The sequence below is a fragment of the Clavelina lepadiformis genome, chromosome 2 (assembly GCF_947623445.1).
Source record: "Clavelina lepadiformis chromosome 2, kaClaLepa1.1, whole genome shotgun sequence".
Classification (NCBI taxonomy): Eukaryota; Metazoa; Chordata; class Ascidiacea; order Aplousobranchia; family Clavelinidae; genus Clavelina; species Clavelina lepadiformis.
Genome location: NC_135241.1, coordinates 9,188,537 through 9,208,151, shown reverse-complemented (window position 1 = coordinate 9,208,151; position 19,615 = coordinate 9,188,537). Strand labels below are relative to the sequence as shown.

The following is a 19,615-nucleotide window of genomic DNA, read 5'->3' as shown; positions in this document are numbered from 1 at the left end:
ACAAAAACACTGGTTAACACTTTGGTGCAAAAGCTTAGACGAAACGCAGTGGCCAAGTAAACTTTGGTAGTCCAATCCATCATATATTTTGTAATAGAATGTTTCAAAAACTATTTTCATGAAGTCTATAATATAAGTAATACAAATAACTAGCAAAACAAATTAGTAAGTTTAACATCTGCAAGCGCTTTAAAGAAACTGCGCGCCAAGGCTGAGCATGATCTACAGCAGGAAGTTCCTAATTAGTTTGTGTACTCTTGCGGAGCTGATCAAAATTACTAAAATAAGAATCTATAGGCAATAGGCAAATAAACTCTTGCTGACTGCAAAATTTACATTGTAGCCTTACTAGTAAACGGAACATGTAAAATGACATGGGAACTTCAACCAAACAAAAACAAAATCAGGAAACAACCTAGCAGAGCGAAGCGACTTTACATTTAACTAGTCTCAAATGCCAAGACTTATAAATCTAGAAATACAATGATGGTCTAAAAGGCACACACATAAATAATGTTGATCGCAACTCATGACAATCGTTTGTACAGAAGATAAAAGCCTAATGTAATGGTTATGATGCAAAGAAGATAACAATTAACATGAAATATATGAGACTGCAAGCATAAAAACGCGCAGAAAAAAAAACTTTTAACAAAACTCCTAATTTGACATTACAAATAATGTAAGGTACAACATTTCAAGCCAAGAGAACAAAATAAAATTGACAAAGTACAGTATGATATCATTTTAAAAGTAAGACTGCGCCAAAGATTTTTTTAGTATAACATAATACAAAAAGCAACAATCAAACAACGCAAAGATGTTACCGAAGCTGAAATTGTTAAATGAACAGAAAAATCTATTTACATGTTTACTAAATTGCCTGGATGGTAAGGTACGCTTTCAAAAATATTATTATCCTAGATGGTATCATTGTCACTGAAACCAATGACGTAATGCTTACTTTAAGCTTTATAACACAGAGCAAAAATTCAAAATTTTAAATGTATGTATCATCAAATAATTTACAAACAAAACTCCTACTGAACAAACAATAAAATAAAAAGTTACATATAAAACTGATATACTGTTTAAGTAAGAAAACTACAGTGAGAAGTTTCTCCACATATAAGTCTGGTCTTCTCAGTAGTTTCACAATACAAAACAAGTCCTTGTCAATAAACACCTTTGAGCATACCACACACTTTGCACTGAGGGTAATGCTTAAAAGTATGTTTGCAAAGAGAAACGTATTAGAAATTATGGTCCGTAAGTATTCCAAGCTTTATAGTAGTACCATTTCAATAGTAATCTTGCATAGAAAACTGCATACACTCAATGAATGTTGTATATTCTATACATATTCAGAAATCTATCTCTTTATACGGCCATTTTGTGGTTGTTTGCTAAACAACACTGCATTGTCTTCCTCATCAGAATATGCTGACATTCCTTGCTCGGCGTTTTCAAGAAGTTCTCTCTTTTCATCACCGTGCTGCCGTCCAATCGTTGTGTATCTTACTGTGTCACTTGATGAAGGTTCTGAGGCAACAATCCCACCATTCTTGGAAAATTTTGGAAGGTCAGACAAAGTAAAGTGAACATCCTTAAAAGCATGTAACAGGAATATTCCAGAAACAATTGTGCCAAAACCTGAACAGAAAAATAAGGAAGTTGTTGATTAAATTGCTAGAAATAAGAATAAATACTAAAATGACATGAAACTGACATATAATGCAGTTAACACCCTGAATAATCTTATCAAAGGCACAACTGGTAAAAACACAACTTTATTGTCTGCCAATTAATATTATTATGATTATAATTATTATTATGCCTGGTGGCACCCATAGTATATTTACTGAGTAATCTTATTTAAATATATAACACAAAGTTAAACAAAACAAGAACTGTAAAACAATTAATTATCAGCTAAACATAAAAAATTCAAAGACAATTATGGTGACAAGCATTATTTTTTGTAAAGAACTTGTTTGTGTAGGTTTTTTGATCTCACTATGAGGACCCACTTTAATGCAAGTGCATAAAGCTTAAAATATTTTAGTTGAGAAGATAACAACAAAGAAATCCGGTTTACATGCACCTAAAAGTTGCATGTTACATCACTAGTTATAAATGCAACTATAATGACATACCAAAGCTGAAAATAAAAAAATTGTTAACATGAAAATTCTTTGCTGTTTCTTGCACTGGGTACATCATGGTACAACTAATATTTTTGCCACTCAAAGAAAAGAAAAGTTTGGTTACTTTGAAGGCATTCTCTCCAAAAGTCATAAAAAACAACTAGATTTAAAAAACTATTACATGAGCAATTTATAACTTATAGTACAACGGAAGGTCTTGTGATTGATTTACCAAATGACGCAAACTGATAGGAAAAGTTAAAGGAACTATTGTTACATGACAAATTCAAAAATACCTGACAGCATCCCAATTACTGATGCCGCATTCATAGTATTCCATTCTTTGAATAAGATAGCTGTGCAGATGAGGACTGTGGTCGTGAACAGAACATAGTAAACTGGACTGACCATAGACGTATTAAATATATCAAGTGCTTTGTTAAGATAGTTGACCTGGAATTGCAAAAAACAAAAAAATTGTCATGACAAATATATTGTAATTAAGTGCAAGGCCGCTAGGGCATGTACACTGTACAAGCGTAAAGCCATATTGTTCATGTTTGCTCTATGGATCTATTTTCTATTGTTGAATCTATTTTCGACGCCCAAATTTATTTTTAAACTAAGAGTACAGTCAGACAACATTAATCCGGATCACTTTGTTTCGTCATAAAATGTCGGTTTAACGGGGTATCTGGATTATCAGAAAGCGAAAAATCAATCAATCTTGCAAATGTAGCACCATGTTCAAAAAGTAGTATGCACCTTACTCCAAATCAAAGTATGCATCGGAGTTTAAAGAGTGAAACTGCAACATTATTATGCGTAGATAATCGGCTATTGTGTTTCTCAACAAACTACTGTATCTAGGACAATCGTGAATCATTCCCTTCACTCTTAATAATCCGGTTTATCGGATTTTATTGCTATTTATTTAGCACATTTGTTCCAAAACTTTTGTGTCGGAGAGAGGGGTTTCCGGATTAAAGGGGTAAAATGTATAGGAAGAAATCCGTTCCCCGCAGTTTTGTGTCAGATAACAGGGATTCCGGTTGTTCGGATTAACAAGGTCTCACTGTTTTTAATGGGTTTGTGGGTGCCATGGCAACTAAATTTTAAGTTGGGCATCCAAAATTTAGCGGAATGGATGCCCACTGGGAAGTGGGAACTCGTTTTTTTTAGGAAGATCATTTTATTCAATGCTTTACCACAAAATTAGCTGTGGGGAATGACCATTGACTAATATCTGAATAATGTCACCACTACATATCCATAAATTAGCTCTATGCAACACCATGCTATGCGCACAGAATGAATAAACTAAGATAATTAAAGATCTTTATAGTATATGGAACTAGCCCTAAAGAGAAAAGATAAGTACTTTTCTGGAACCTTAAGCACAAATAAAATTACTGTATTGTGTCTGTCAGCAGATTGAAGTTATCAAAGCATTTCCAGACCCCCTATTGTTTTCAAATGCAAACAAAGTGATCAGATTTTCAGAAGCAAATTTATTAGAAATTATAAAAAAAATTTAGATCTATAAACTCTTCAACACTTTTCCGTTTACTATTAAAGTAAAGTATTTCTCTACAAATTAAGAGAAATAGAGTGCAGATCAGATGCAATTAGCAATTATGATACAACACAAGAACTAAAGTTTCTACAAAAACCAGTGTTTGAAGAAATAAAAAATTAAAAAAATTGTGATAGACTGTATATCGATCTCCAATATAGCTTTTTGTAATATATATGACAAAATTTGTAATAAAAGCACAAGCTTCAATTATACAATAACAAAAAGTACAGATCAGTAAGTTAAAAATATTTACCTGTGTAGATACTGACAAGACTAAACCCAAAAACAAAATATAAGTTAGGGCATTGGTCCAAATATTTATTCCTGCTGCCCAGTCCTTGAATGCCAAACCAACTCCCTTCACACTTGAAACAGAAAAAGAACCCAAGAGAGAACATATACTAATGTAGACCAAAAAGTTTGATGTGCCATGGCGAGGTGCCACATAGAATATAAGATAGAGGGAGATTAGAATCACTATGATTGCGTAGGAGACAAAAACTGAAAAAAAACAACAACAAAAATGTTAACAGTGACACTTCTAATAATTTAATAGTTCACTTAAATGAGAACTAAAATAATTTAATAAAAAAACAGTTTATGTCTATAATCTGGGAGCCCGTAAAAGCATTACCATGCATCCCTCTTCACTTTTTCTTGTCATAACTATGTTTGGAACATATCAATACAACAACTTTTTATTGTTTGCACGAAACATTATTATTAGGCTCCTGAACTGACATATGATATATAGATATCCCGGTCTAAATATTTATACTTGGGTCAATTAACTTTGAACCCATTTCAGCTAGGTCAGCAACTTCCTCCTTTTGTGGTGCATGAATAATGATCACGGTGGATCCCAGAATTGACAAAATGCATCCAATTTTTCCATGAAGATTCAGTCGCTCATCAAGAAAATAAGAGGCAAGTACAGCACTATAGGTAGAGAAAAACATCTCATTAAACAAGTTCTATAGTACGGCAAAACACAACTTTGAATAGGAACAATAGAATAAAGGTAATTTCACTTTCAAATTAGTATTTTATCATTTGGTGTATACATTGTAAATATGATAATGGTTAGTTAGTTACTTAAGAACATAGATTTTTGGGTAAGCCATCACTGCATAGATTTGGACTAATTAAAGCAAATAAAAATAAAGTATATATATATATATCTATACATCTCACACAAAGTTCTCTATTTGAATTAACTCCACTAAAAAGGAAATACATAAACCAACATTTTAATAAATACAAAATTGTGAAAACAACATACAATTACAACAATAAATATTTATACTGACCTGACAAGCACACTCAGCGCACCCAATGGAGTAACAAGAGAAGCTGGGGCAAATGCATAAGCCAAGAAATTTGCACCTTCTCCAACACCCACTGAAATTTATTAAATATATAATTGTAAATTTTGCATTGAGCTTCAACATCAAAGTGCTGCAAAATTTTTGATATACTGTTCGAGGCAATGCAAACCATCTGGTTTACATTATGCCATAGGCGTACATTATGCCATAGGCAATACATGAAAATAATCAATCCCGAATGACTATTTATTAATGCATCAATGCAAGTTTATAATGCTGTGATGAAACTGCTTGCAATAGAAATAAAACGATTTTGTGCACTAATCAAGTTGTCAACTAACGTTGATAAGATATAAAAAGGAAACAAATAACCATAACACACAATAGGAATCGTAATTTCCTCACCCTTTTTGGAAAGGAAAATTTAAAAAAAATGTGGGAAACAATGTTTCAATTTACCATGTTTTATCCTCTGAACTCAACTAGGAAATAACTCGTACCGAGTGATTGCTGCATGCTAACAATAGTGAATTCAATTCAAACATTTAACTTTACTAGTAGCTTCCGTACGTTGTTACAAGCATACCACGTTTTATCGAACCCTTTTTAACTTACTAAAAATAAGTATACAAGCCTTATTACAGAATTTAATGTTACTTAAAAATGGTATTGCTGTAGGGGGTGTATAGTAATTCAAAAACTTAAAAAAAATTTTTTGGTGCTTTGTTAACTTTGCTGCAAATAAGACAGATAAAAAATAGATCTTATGAAAGCTCTATCACAATATTTTTGTCGTTTTTCAAAACAACGAAGAGTAGGCTAAGTATTTCATGATAAAAAGCTGTAGCTGACTAGTAAAAGATTAAGTAACAGCAAGTTACAGTGGTCCTGACTTAAAGCCCACCTGGGGAACAGTCCATTATTGGCTTATAAAGCAGATTTAATGAATTTTTGTATCCATTCTCTTGTCCATACTGTAGCCCAGAGGTATTCAAATTTTTTAAGGTTGAGAGCAACTTTTGCAAGGGAAATTTGCCACCAAGCAGGCTGCGGGCATACCAGTATATAATATTTTCAGCAAATTTGACTAATTCATTTCAGTTACAAAGGTCTTCAGAGCAATTATTCGTGAATAATTGGATTAATTTAAACAATAAATTAACATATAATATAAACAATAAACAACATATATCAACACATACTTGAAATCAAGCCAGCCCACCACATCCATTCCTTCAGATAGGCATGGCCACCTTCGCCTAAAATTTTTTACCCATGTTACGTTCTTCAGTTTCATGATACAAGTACTCAATTGATAATGAAGTGCTATTTCTACTGTATAACTAACGTGAGTCAACTATAGTCAATCGCAGGTTGTCAATCCAATAGAAGTAAGATGCAGTGAAAGCTCAAAACAAAACTGAAGAGACCCACTACTTACATACTTTAAAGAACTCAAAGTTTTGAGTTGTCCAAACTTAACTACATTGTCAGAATCAGTCAGAAGTGAAATTAAGATTGGCCATTGCACCGACTTTTTGTTAATGTCACTGTACTAATCATATTCTTTGAAACCTCTTTACATGGACAAAAGGATGTCTGTGGACACCTTGTTATGACATGAGTGATCTTCTGGACAAAATTCGAAAAACGTTCAGTCCTTGGGGCCAATCATTGCGTTAATTAAAGTTTTGAGTTAAAAAGATTTTGAAATTGAAGTTAGGGATGATGGCTGTTCCATGTATTTTAACTCCTGCTGGTTCTAGCAAGAACCAAGTAAATTTCTTAAATGAGCTTCCACTGTACAATATTCAACATGTACCTGCACGTGTAGTGCCTTTGGCTGCAAGTCGAAGTAAACCCTTTTTTTTTAATATAAAGCTTCCGCCAATAAAAGCACTTGAACTGATGGCAAGGGCTAAGCCAACGTAAAATCCATCATATGTTTCATTCTTACTTGCGTCACTTTTCCATTAAAAAAAAGTGCATTAATATCATGAAAGTGTAAGCAAAACAAAACCAATTACAGCGAACACCATCAGGTTAAAGCAAAAACTCTATACATACGAAATTGAAATCGGCAATTCTGTGCATTTTAATTTTTTTTTTACACCATCTCAGCAATTATCATCTGAACAGATGAACCAATAAAATTACAGCAAAAATAAAAAATATTGCTATCAACTTACCAAATTAAGTTATGGGTTATATATCAATAATTTAATGAATGTTAGATGTAAATATTTTAGTTTACATAATTTGTTAAATTTTGAGGAACATAAAACTCAATAAAGTTGGGTTAGTGACTTTTTTGTAGTATTTTGTGAGTCATTTGCTTTTAACTTATTTGTGTCTTGACTGATTGGGTCCTAGATTTATTACATTTAATAAAACACGAATAAAGTTACTTTAGCAAGAAATATCAAATCAAAAACAAGTAATACAAGTCAAAGCATGTTTTTGTCGCCAGTTTGAAATAGTTGTGTTGATATTAACTTTTCTATTGTAGATTTGTTTTTAAATCACAATTATTCATTATGGTTTCTATTTTGTTGCAACCAACTGGTATTCAACTACTACCAAGAAAAGTTTCCAGCTGATGGGTCTACGGCAGGGGTCGGCAACCAGTATACATCTAGGACCCAATGAATAATGTCAAAATATCAACAACTCGCGTGCCAAACATTTTTGTAAGGCATTTTTTACAATTTCTTAAGGTGATATAACGTACACGTCAAATCATCTCGTGTGCCACTTGTCTACTCTATACAATACTCAGTAATTTGGCTTTAAACTGTGATTATATGTGTGCATGACGGTTGAAGACACATGATTCTTCGCTTGTATAATGTAGTTTCTTTGCAGCATACAGCATTTCACTGTTGCAATGAGCTTTCTATCTAACATTAAGATGAACAAAGGTGAAATTCAGCAACAACAGAAGTACCAGTAATTAGATTAGAAAACAATTTTGGGGAAAGTTTGAATTTCAACAGCGTATGCAACATTTTTTTATTTTTTGCTGAATATTCATAACAAGAAACATAAGTTTTTATTTCAGCATTAAAAATGTAATGATATCGTGGTTTAATTTGCAATAACATGATAACGTATTGTATACACACTGTTTTGGAAAATGCTTGGCAATTGCACAGAAAATAAAATGGCATTTAGTGCTTTAGACCTGCTGCAATTTGGTAGATACGTTGTGAGAATACTCCTTGGTAGAGTACCGCAAATTACTTCAACAAGCTATTAAAGGCAAGCCTCAAATAAAATTGCATGACATCTTTTACAACAGTATTGAACACTGAGGAATTGCCCATGACAAGCAAACCCGATGTTCATTTTGTTATGCAAAATTATATATGGTGTGACAAGTGTAACATAGGGCTACACGTCAAATGCTTCAAAAGTTATAATACTGAATAAATATTGGCAAGAGCTTTACCTATTTCTCGTAATAGTTAGCAAAATTCCTGTATTTTCGCTCTTGTTTTCTTTAAAAACGTTTTAAAAAAACAAATGCATCAACTCAACTTTGACATTTCCTCTAAGCGTGTAGCAAGGCAAAATTGCGTAGTGGGTTTGCCTAGCATCTTTCACATAAGATACCATGAATTTGTAAAAGTTCTAAGCCAAATTTTAAAATAACATTCTAAGATATTGTATAAACTTAATTGCCATCCTCCTAAAAGATGCAGCAAGTAAATGTTGAAAATTTCAATTTTCGGCGCATAATGGGTTAAGAACATATATAATGTTGGTTTCAGACAAGTTGCCTTTCAAGCAATCATGGATTGTACAGCCAAAATGCCTTAATATGCTTAGCTTTGAAGGTTTCTTCCACAAAATGTTTCTGAATTGAAGCATGCAAAAAGGTTTACAAATTTTTGCATAAAAAAAGTATAGGCTACTTACGTAGTAGACATGTTGGTACCAATCACTGTTGACCATGCCGTGGAGCTTGTAACAGGAGTATCAGTACTGGAAACAGACGTGGAGTTCGTTAACTTGCCTGTAATACTTTCAGTGAGGTCTGCCAAAAATAACACAAACTGACTTGTCAGTCATAAGCCATAAATAAGAAACTTACTTTTTGTGGAAAAAATATTGTTGGTTTTAGTGGGAGAAACAAATCACATAGCCTATTTGTTGAGGTGGGCAGTCGGTACTTTGAAAATACCATCGGTTACAATATTTGGCAAAAATGTACCGACGGTACAAGTACCGGTACTCAATACTATTTCAAAAAGTATTTAAAGCAATGAAATTTTTGTCCCAATTCGGTCCCAGCTACAGGTTACTCTAGGTGAAAACAAATGTGGCCTCACTTCTTGCAGCTTTGACAGACATTTGTAGATTAAAATAGAACAGCGAATGCTAAAAGTTGGCATTGAGGTTTAAATAAAAACAACTTTTGAAAAACATACTTCTGAAAACTTTGAAATAATCACTAGAAAACTATCGAGTACGGGGACCGACTAAAATTTTTTGATAAAAAGTAGATCAGTATTACCGCGGTACAGTAATTTGGTACTGCTTACCTCTGCCCATTTGTTCGCATTATGTTACTGCCTTGTAACTTGACTAAGATAAGGGTATAAGTTCTATGGGTATAAGTTTTAATATTTGACATAGACCAAACTTAGCGATCGCTGTTGTAAGGTAATAAGGGATATCATGCAATACATTTTTCCACATTTCTCTGGCAAATTTTTTTCTGATTTGGACAAACATGTTGGCATTTGGTTTTAGTCTTTAAATTATTTTTTAACGCAGGACTGCCCAGAGTGAGGCCTGCGAGTCAAACATGAAGCCTACACAACTTTTTTGGCAGTTCTTGACCAGTCGTCTTGCAATTAAGGTTGACGTGATTGAATTAAATGACAAAAATAGCAGGTTTAAAGCAATAATGCAAAGTACATGTTTCCTTGATGACACACTTAAAACATGTTTTCTGAACAAAAGGTTGGGAGTTGTGACCTGTACGTAGAATGAACAAAAATAAAAAATGCTTTATACTGTTTTGGCTCTTGAATTCTTTCTACGAAATGTCTTTTGTTTGCATGTACAGTCTCAAGGTTTTATGACAAATGCTTGATATGTTTAAACAATACTTTGGTCAGAATGCGGGTAATCTTTTCCCTGCAATTGCCAAAAATTTCCTATTTCTTTAGTGGTACATCACGACCTTTTCTTTTTTCCCTCTTTGCGTCTGGGCAAAACGTGAGCTTGGCGCAACATGGCACAATTAGTTGCTACAAGTAAAAAGGTAATGAGTAATGACATTACCCAAGTACAGGTAACAAAACTTGGGGCCTAGCCAAAAAATTTCTCGATGATACGCAAGATCAATCACTCCTTGGCAATGCATGATAATAATTAATTAATTAACGTAAGGCCGCTACACAGCCTCAACCAACCTTTTTTGTTCTTATCTATCCAATTGCAACAACAGCCACAGCTTACGAGTGTGTAAGCAAATAATGTTGAAAACATAAAAAGGAAAAGGGTAATGCTTTGGTTCATGCACATACTGTACATTCGTATGTCGTCGGATCTTACAGGAAAGCAAAAAAGTAAGTCGCTTATATGTAACAAAGTATTTTCGAATCCCAGGATTTGCTAAACTGCTAAAGCATTTTGAATTCGAATACATGTGTATACGAAATTTTACTTTGGCCAAACTGCCAAGCGTGATGCAGTTTTTTTTTATAAGAACTAAGGAGATCACACATATAATACACCTAATTCACAAGTTCTTAATGCCTATATAATTTTGTTTTTTATTGTGTATTTCCAAATTTAATAAATTCAGAAGTGTATATATACAATCGATCACAAGCTTTTCGGTGGAATCAAAGGTAAACTGTCCAGTGCTCACCTTGCAATGCATCTACTAAACGAAAATGTTAAAGCCCTGAAGTTAATTTTGCGTATTTGTAATTTTGCTGGCACATTTCAATCACGTTGTGTATTGTTGGTGACATAGTAGGACAAATCATCTCTAACATTTTGCATCTTAGAAGAATGCAAGAACAGAACGAAGGAGAAAAGATCTTAGAGTTGCTGGAATATCAACTTGTTGGCAGAATTCTATTGGTTTTTATAAAGAGGGTTAGTCAGAACTGAGAAGTATAAGCTATGTTTTCATAAACAGCAAAAAAACAAAGCTTCAGGTATACTATAGCAAACGTACGATTTTTTTCGTTGTGTAAGAACAGTACGCCATAATGTTTTGGCTTTTCCCAGCCTTTTAATGCTTTATTGTCAGCACTACTATAGTATTTCAGCATTAGGCCATATTTTTGGTTCCACGACAATTAACCGTGGGAAATTGACCGCGAACAAACTGACCGGGGACAACTGACCGGGGGACAACTGACCGTGACGTAAATTTACCTAGAACCAACTGACCTTAAATCATATTATCACTTAAATCATATAATTTGAATAAACAACAATGCTAATTTGCGTAAAAAATAAAAATAAAATGCGTAGCGGTTGATTTGTGTCGCCGGCCAATTTGTTGCCGGTCAGTTGACCACGACCAATTGTCACCGGTGAATTTGTTCACGGTCAATTGACGTGATCCCCATATTTTTATGTACAGGGTCTCATCTATGCCTTGTAAATTGTAGTTGAGAGTATATGAGCTGAAGCTTCAGGTTTTTTAAAATTCTTTTCTTTTTGTTTTCTTTACTGCCCATTATTCAAGTGTAGGAGGTTAATTAAAAAAACTCACTGGCCTTTAAAAATGAGACATTAGCAGCTTTATGCAAGCAAGAAATGTGTAACATTGATTTCATGCAACAGCACGCTTAAATGCAATAAACAACTGCGTAATTTTAGAATATCAAAACCAGCTCAACAACTAATCTACATGGTGACAACTGAGGTCATATTTGAAATCAACAGTTCAAAATTATTCCCTTTTTCCTAAAACGCCAAACACTATATATAATTCGTCTCAAATTGTTGACCTCTGAAATACATATATGACACACATCATAAATATACTTTCAACTATATTTTAGTACTTTTTAACTATCTTATAGCTCTCATTTATGCACAGAAAAGCACAAACTCACCACCATTCATTCCGTTGAAGATTTTATATTGTAGAAAGCTTTTTCCTACACTGGCTGCTTGACCCAAGATAATACTAATTTACTGAACACTTGTTTCTGCAAAACCAGATATTAACATTAACAAAATAAAAGTTACATACAAAAAATAAATATAATCCACAAGAAAATGTGCATCATACAACAAAACTACCTTGGTTCAATTTTGGATTTAAAACAGTGGATCTTCTAAGCCAACAAACCGAAAACATGGCCAAAAAAGAAACAAAAACAGAGTCAAAATTAAAAATAAATCAGTGCACATCAACTAGCAAGTCAGCATATATCTTTCGAAAAATAGGAAACAGCATGTTTTGTTTACAAAATGTTAACTGACAGGCAAGTCTTGGCTGGACCAATTGCCGATATATGAGACTGATATATATATATATATATATATATATATATATGCAGTAATGAATTTATTAATGTAAACATGGTCATCAGTTGCTAACAATTCAACACTTCTTGAAATAAGGACTGCTTGACTTATTCAGCACACTGTGACATATGCTATTACTTGATAGAACAGCTTGAATTATTAAAAAGATGAACACAATAACAATAGTAATTTATTTGTTGTTACTTAGGCTGGAACTATAGTGCATTTATCTTTTGCACAACATGTCTTCTTGGTGTTTCAGTTTTTTTTGCAAGTCTAGTTCAATCAAAATCGAATTCTAGACAATTTAATGATGCAAGACTATTGCCGTTCCAAAATATTTTCATGTTCACTCATGACAGCTATAAAAAGACATTGACAATACAGCCATTTCAAGTAAGTAAAGTGTCATAATTATTGACAAAAACCATGTTGGACAAAAAGTTAGATAACTTTCATTAATTCTGCATCACTCAGGCAGCAGTATCATTCTAAAATACGCAGGGGCCCAATTCCAAATATAACCAGTCGAACCTTTTACATACTTGAATTGAATGAATTTAAAAGATGTGTTGATGGGTTTAATTAAAATTTGTGGGATTTATTAAATTATTATTAACTAAGATCTAAATTTTACAATATTTCAAATATTCATAGATGATATACTGTAGTTGTGACTAACAAGAATAACAGTAAGTATCATATTTGCTATTTTTTTCAACCAAATTTAAATTAAAAAGAAATTCTACTCATTGGCTACATAGATCCTACCGGACTGCCAGTGTTGTGTAAGTTAAATGTCAAGGTAATGTCACCATAACTTAATTTTCAAATATCTAAGTAGCATGTCGATAGTTGCTTAATAAACCAAGCTTAGCATGTTATTGTAACTAAAGAGGTATTGATAGCTTTCATTACATTTCGATATTTTCTTGTATTATTCACTGAAATGATAAAAAAATTAATAAAAAACAAGCCTTAAGCCTAAGAGTGATTCCAGAAAAAAATTTGTGAAAGTGCCAGAAAAACTGGAACAAAAACTCAAGTAATTCTTAACAACAAGATGTTTTTTTAATTGCTAGAAATTGAATGATAATTTGTCAGATATGTGATTTGATTCACAATAAACAACTAGAAAATCTATTCATACTTTGCACACTCACCCATTGATTTCTAACAACCTTCTATTAGTTCAGTTATTCACATCAAAAACGCTAGATTTGAGATAATAGGTTATAAAACCCTGAATACTATGGTAATCATGTATTTTTATGAGGAAGCTGTTTCGCCAATTTTTGGCCAAAAAAGAGTGCACTTTTTAAAAATAATACATTTTTACATTATCTTCAAACTGTGCACCTATTCAATCTTTCTCCAGTGCATACCTGGGCTACCACTTGTAATTGCAAAGATTTATCTAATTTGGCAAATTATTATGGCTAGACTAAATGGATGAAGCCACCCTAGCCTATACGCAGGGTTGCCATCGGTCTGGGCTCAAAAATAAGGTTGAACAGGAAACAAAAGAAGAATATTACATTAAACAGTGCACAACAGGAGAAGGCAATCAATGTTCCGAAAATGAAAAAACTAGATACTATATGCATGTTCTAAATTTTTGTATTTCTTTGGTACAAAATGTTATACTAAAGGTGTCAAAATGCCCAAAATACGAAACTCTGTCCTAAAAATAAGACGAAAATAAGGACATTTCTTAGAGAAAAGGACAAAAATATTTTCTAAGACATGGACCTTTAAAATAAGGACAAATCTTAGAAATAAGGACGGTATGCCAACCCTGCCCACGGGCGCCGAACTTGGGCGGACAGGGCGGATTTTTCCGCCCTGGCATTTTAGTCCCTAACATGTAATAGCGATTTTACGTTCTTGTAATCAAGATGAATTGGTTAAATTTATTGCTGCTACTCGTTTGAAAAGTGACAACTCCAGTCCGGTCACTTTGACTGAGATTTCCTCATACCTTGCTTGTCGTGATAGGAGATGCGACAAGCTTTGTAGACCTAACATTTTTATCAATGCGATCCAAAACTAATTAACTTTCTGCACTCATCTATTATTCTATTTACTTGTTACACGTTACATAATATACTTTATGGTGTAACACGTGACTTTCTCGCGATACAATAACCATTATTACAACAATGCATTTTATTTTTAAATGAACTCTAAATTAAACACGTCATACAATAAGATGACCAGTGGAAAATTCTAAAAGAAAAATAGGGAAATAAAGTTTTCCACTGTGCAATTTTCCAAAACGGAATTTTCCAATTTGGAAAATTGTGATCACAAAATTTTCCTACGTCTACTAATTTAATACGGAATTTTACAAGTATGAGTATGCCAGGATTAGGCTAAATTTTCCAACGTCTTTCAAAAAATTTACAAGTCTTCATTTAAATTTGTTTAGACATGATCAATGCGAGTAAGATGAGCTCTGTTAAACGTAATGATGCAGAAAGGTCAGGCAGGCAAACATCTATTAGGTCGTTTTTCGCTCAGAATAGACCAGGGGAAAACGACAACGAAGTTAGTTTGCCGCATGAGAAAGAAGACGTTTCGACTTCAGATCCATATATTCCTGTTTGTTCCGAAAGTTTCAATATTAGTGTTTCAGCGGAAACTTTAACAACTTCGGGCACTGCAGAGAAATATGTTTTACGATTGCTTGAACAGCACGAATTGATAAAATATGATCGACAAAAAGACGTGGCTATTTGTGCAGTGTGTAATTGGGCTTCTTCAGCAAATCATGTGACCCCCGATGTTATTTCGACTTTCAAACATAAGTATCCAGTTTGGCTGACAGGATACAAAGATTGGAAGCACATCAAAGGTGCCGCCAAGAAACACAGCGAGAGTTCCCTTTACAAGCTCTGTCTTGACGCAAAGCTGAACTACGCCAGAAAAAGTCACGTTGCCGCTTTAGTTAATCCAAAAGCACAAGAAAATCTCAAGCGAAATAGGGTTGCACTTGAGGCAATATTTGAGAGTATAAGATTTCTCGCTCAGCAAGGTCTAGCTCTGAGAGGACATGACGACAGCAAGTCGAACTTAGTGCAAACGCTTAAATTACTGAGGAAATATAATGAAGATGTGTCACTCTGGTTTGAAAGATCAGCAAAACCGAAATGGATAAGCCATGATGTACAAAATGAAATGTTGCAAATGATAGCAGAGGCAGTAATCCGAGGTGTCGTAGCCGATATTAATAAAGCAAAGTTTTTCAGTATAATTGCAGATGAAACTACGGATGTTTCAAATCAGGAACAGGTTTCCATCTGCGTTCGATATGTTGACGAGAACTTATGTGTCCAAGAACATATTTTAGGGCTTTATGCAACCGACAGCACAGATTCTCTCACCTTATTTAACGTTATTAAGAGCTGCATTACTTCAGTTGGACTGGACTTGAAAAATTGTCGAGGGCAAACATATGATAGCGCAGCTAACATGCGTGGCCGTCTCACCGGTGTGCAAGCACGGTTTAAGCAGATTAACCCAGCGATGACATATATTTACTGTCACAGGTCAGTAGGTCAGACAAACTTGACTTAAATTCTATAATAAATAAATGGATTGATCGCAGTTCCTTTCGCCAGAATACTTTTTCCAAGTGAGATTATTTTAACTTCCCAGTGTGTTTTATTATGTACTTTTCATTACTCTTGTTTTGAATATTATGTCTGCTTGTATGTTTGAATTGAATACAGTTCGAGTCAAAAGGTTATATATGCTTTTGTTGGAAGTGTTTTCCCATCTCTGGTGTTACGGAAGTTACGTCTGTACAAACAAACATAATAACCAAAAATAACCTTGGGGCGACGCATGCAAAGAGTTTAAAGAGAATAGGGAGTTCAAAACTAGAAGAGGTGCGGAAAATCACAGACGAGATACTTTACTGCAGTGTTCAAAATTTTAACGTTCTTGATTATGTGCCAAATAGAAGCACATTCAGTAATCGTTGCTGCTAATTTTGTTAGATCTGTTTTGTTTTTTTGATGCGAATAAATTAAAAAACGAACAATAATTAAATAATAGATAATGATTGAATAACGCGTATAAGAATTTCGTTCATTTTTTGCCGTAAACTTCACAGAACTAAAAGTAGGACGTATGGTAGAACAAAAAACATGCTCCCAGCTATCCATAGGCAGAAGAAAGTGGCAAAGCACTAAGACATGAATAGAAATAAAATTGTGCTATAAATGGTAGGTTAGCATAACCAACAAGTCTAGAAATTTTATAACAAGCAAAAACTTGTACCATGGCTGTTGTCGCAAATAACGTTGATTAGAAGTATATTTTATCTTATTTTGTGTTTTTACAACATTCCTTGACACGGGGAATTCCCAAACATATGAATCCATTAACTTTTCCACCCTACATTTTGTAAACTTCGGCGCTTATGACCCTGCCTATACGTCATGTTTGGATGATTCTAAACGCTTGCTATCACTGCTACAGTACAATGGTGTCCTAACTTCGTGTTTTGTGCAAAGCATTGTAGCAGTTTGCTTGCCGCTTCATTTTAAACGGTACCAAAAACACAAAGTCTACGCAGTATAAAAGTATATAACAGTTAACACTGGAACTCTATCAACACAGTGTCTATTCAAATGTGACTTGCCTACATTTCTTTGGATAGTAGTGACATGCTAGCTAAATCACTGCTAATGAAGACCCCAAATAAACTAAACACTCAACTTCTCTCTCATCATAACCACTCCTCTTTATCTCATCATAATCATTCAGCCATTTTTATCAACTTGACACATACAGCCAGGAATCCTTTCAACAGCAAAATGCTGGTGACCATGCTTTTCAAAAGAGAGGATATAGTGTAACGTCTCGTTTGCCACAACCAGAATTAACAAATACGGCACCACAAATGCAAAGTCTATGCAGCATCAAAGTATATACCATAAATCTCAATTGATTCTCTTAAATGAGAAAGTAAATTCAAACTGCTACAGTAAATGGCTGTTTCATTGGCTATGAAATTAGGCTTTTTTAAAGTCAAGCGTGGAAAAAGTGTAATTAAAATTTATCTCGGGTTTGCAGCTGCCACAAAATACAAATGGACAATACCCAGACTGCAGGGTTTGGCATAGGCACACTCATTGCGGCTTTTCATGAGCTTCAGTGGCGCATTCAAGGCCAGTATGAAAAGCTTGCTTTTTAGCAAAGGGAGATTTATACCAAAAAAGTTAAATTCTATGTTTTATGCCACGCCAATATTAAAATTCTAATTATTTTCCACTGCAACAAGGCCCAACATAATTTTTAGTTTATTTAATGAAGCCGATCGGAAAGCTGTTGGCTCCATGATTTGCACTTGCAACTTTCGTATGCTTGTTTCTTGTGACATGATTTTGTGATGTCATGCCAGAAAGGCTATTGATAGGCTATCAACTATTGGCTTAGTTGATATTTACGCCAGCGGCGTAACGATATTTGCTTCTTTGTTATGCTGGAGATCTCCGGTGTATCATGCAGACCTTTCAAACAGGTCAAAAGGTGTGTTATTTTGCCTGTGACGACTTGGATGCTAGGGTGCATTCCATGCAATGCGTCACCGAGGGTCAGTTTGGTGTACATTACATATACGTCAAAGACGTTATGCCAACTGCGATTTCAAAAAAAGGACAAGTTGCACTCTTTTTCGTCTAAACAAGGGAGAAACGGATAACCATTTGGTCTTGTTAGTTATGCTGAAGATCTTCGGCATGAGCAACGGTCAAGCAACGTAAACTCGGTGAGATCTCTGCGTGACACAAAGCTAATGCACGTCTCAATCATAGCGACTGCAAATTCACTTTGTTGGACAAAAAAGAGCACAGTGTCTTCATCTCTTTTTTTGAAATCGGAATGCAGGATCAGCCAGTATTGAAAACTGAAAAAACGAATCTCAAAGCTCGCCAGGCTATTGTTTGTGCTTAATGCAATCAGTAATATGAACTTGCCCAGATCTGGATTTCGGAGATTTAGTAATTCAGTATCATAACTGGTTAATTTTACGGCGAACTGGCAAATAAAACGTTTTGTTGTATTATGCTGGTATGGCAGCGTCTACTTCATCGGCTGCCAATTACTAAGTTTGGAAGAAGCTACTTCGGCAAATGGCTAACTGGTTACGCAATTCACATTTTTTTTTACTTCAGTCAACGGCGACCGGAGAAGTAGACATTTTATTTGCCACTGTTTACCAAACTAGCAAAATACGAACAGCTAACAACAATTATGATAGTCAGTGGATTGAAATGTACCAGTATGCTAATTTTCATCTTAAAACGATGTACTAATTTTCCAAAGTGTAAATTAACCTAAAACTCTTTGAACCAAACTCTCGCTTTTCATGAATAAATTCCTAAGCTAGGCAGCGAATTGAAATTAACGCTAAATTTTCAACTTAAAATCACGTTTTTGTTCCGAAGCCTTAATTAATATGAAACTAATCCCCTCCGATCCAAACTCTCACCTCTCATGACTAAATTAGATCAAAATAAATCTGAATAAAAAAAGTCAAACATTAGCAAGATTCGAACCCGAAACCTCCAGCTTACGAGCCCTATCGTTTACCGCTACATCCCCGCATTGCTATCTTCTCCACATCTAAAGCGAGAATTATAAACCTATGAGCAAAAATCTGCCAGTCACCATATTGTGATTCAGTAACTTCGGTAGATGGAAGTCGGTGAAATAGTCACTTCGTCTTTTATTGCAACAGTTTTTGTAATTACAAAGAGAATTCCAAAAATAAACAAAGCTAGGATAGTTTTTAAAGAACTTCCGACAGACCTGGGTTTTACTATGTACCTCCGGCTCCACTGGAAAGTACCGCAACTTTCGACGAGAAATCGTGCGTACAAACACGCAAATTTTGGCGTGCATTGATGCATCAATTCTTGTTTTTTTATAATAAATTGGCGTTCAAAACACTCATTTTTCTTTGTTTAATTATTAAAAATAAGCATGACGAGTAAAATATTCAGCGTGCATGTTGGTGAATCCCGTGCGTGCAGTTG

At 34.1% G+C, this 19,615-nt stretch overlaps 2 protein-coding genes across 2 annotated transcripts; one reads left to right on the top strand and one right to left on the bottom strand.

Moving 5' to 3' along the window:
* Positions 1–70: 70 nt before the first annotated feature.
* On the bottom strand, positions 71–13,704 carry LOC143446074 (magnesium transporter NIPA2-like). Its single transcript, XM_076945547.1, has 10 exons — positions 12,339–13,704; positions 12,149–12,244; positions 8,976–9,093; positions 6,877–7,019; positions 6,257–6,313; positions 5,037–5,127; positions 4,505–4,665; positions 3,980–4,227; positions 2,444–2,600; positions 71–1,653 (listed from the first exon to the last, which is right to left on the bottom strand). The coding sequence occupies exons 2-10, from the start codon at positions 12,156–12,158 to the stop codon at positions 1,373–1,375; spliced, it is 1,266 nt and encodes a 421-aa protein (XP_076801662.1). The 5' UTR covers positions 12,159–12,244; positions 12,339–13,704; the 3' UTR covers positions 71–1,372.
* Positions 13,705–14,921: 1,217 nt separating this feature from the next.
* On the top strand, positions 14,922–16,772 carry LOC143444892 (zinc finger MYM-type protein 1-like). Its single transcript, XM_076943686.1, has 4 exons — positions 14,922–14,925; positions 14,998–16,121; positions 16,301–16,544; positions 16,687–16,772. The coding sequence occupies exons 1-4, from the start codon at positions 14,922–14,924 to the stop codon at positions 16,770–16,772; spliced, it is 1,458 nt and encodes a 485-aa protein (XP_076799801.1).
* The last annotated feature ends 2,843 nt before the right edge of the window (positions 16,773–19,615 follow it).

Excerpts from the sequence above, each read along its gene's own strand:
- LOC143446074 (XM_076945547.1), bottom strand. Across the intron at positions 6,314-6,876 it reads CAAAGGCACTACACGTGCAG|GCGAAGGTGGCCATGCCTAT; the intron begins GTACATGTTGAA and ends AAAAAATTTTAG. Across the intron at positions 1,654-2,443 it reads AGTAATTGGGATGCTGTCAG|GTTTTGGCACAATTGTTTCT; the intron begins GTATTTTTGAAT and ends TTTTCTGTTCAG.
- LOC143444892 (XM_076943686.1), top strand. Across the intron at positions 16,122-16,300 it reads ATATTTACTGTCACAGGTCA|TTCGAGTCAAAAGGTTATAT; the intron begins GTAGGTCAGACA and ends AATTGAATACAG. Across the intron at positions 16,545-16,686 it reads GCCAAATAGAAGCACATTCA|AACTAAAAGTAGGACGTATG; the intron begins GTAATCGTTGCT and ends TAAACTTCACAG.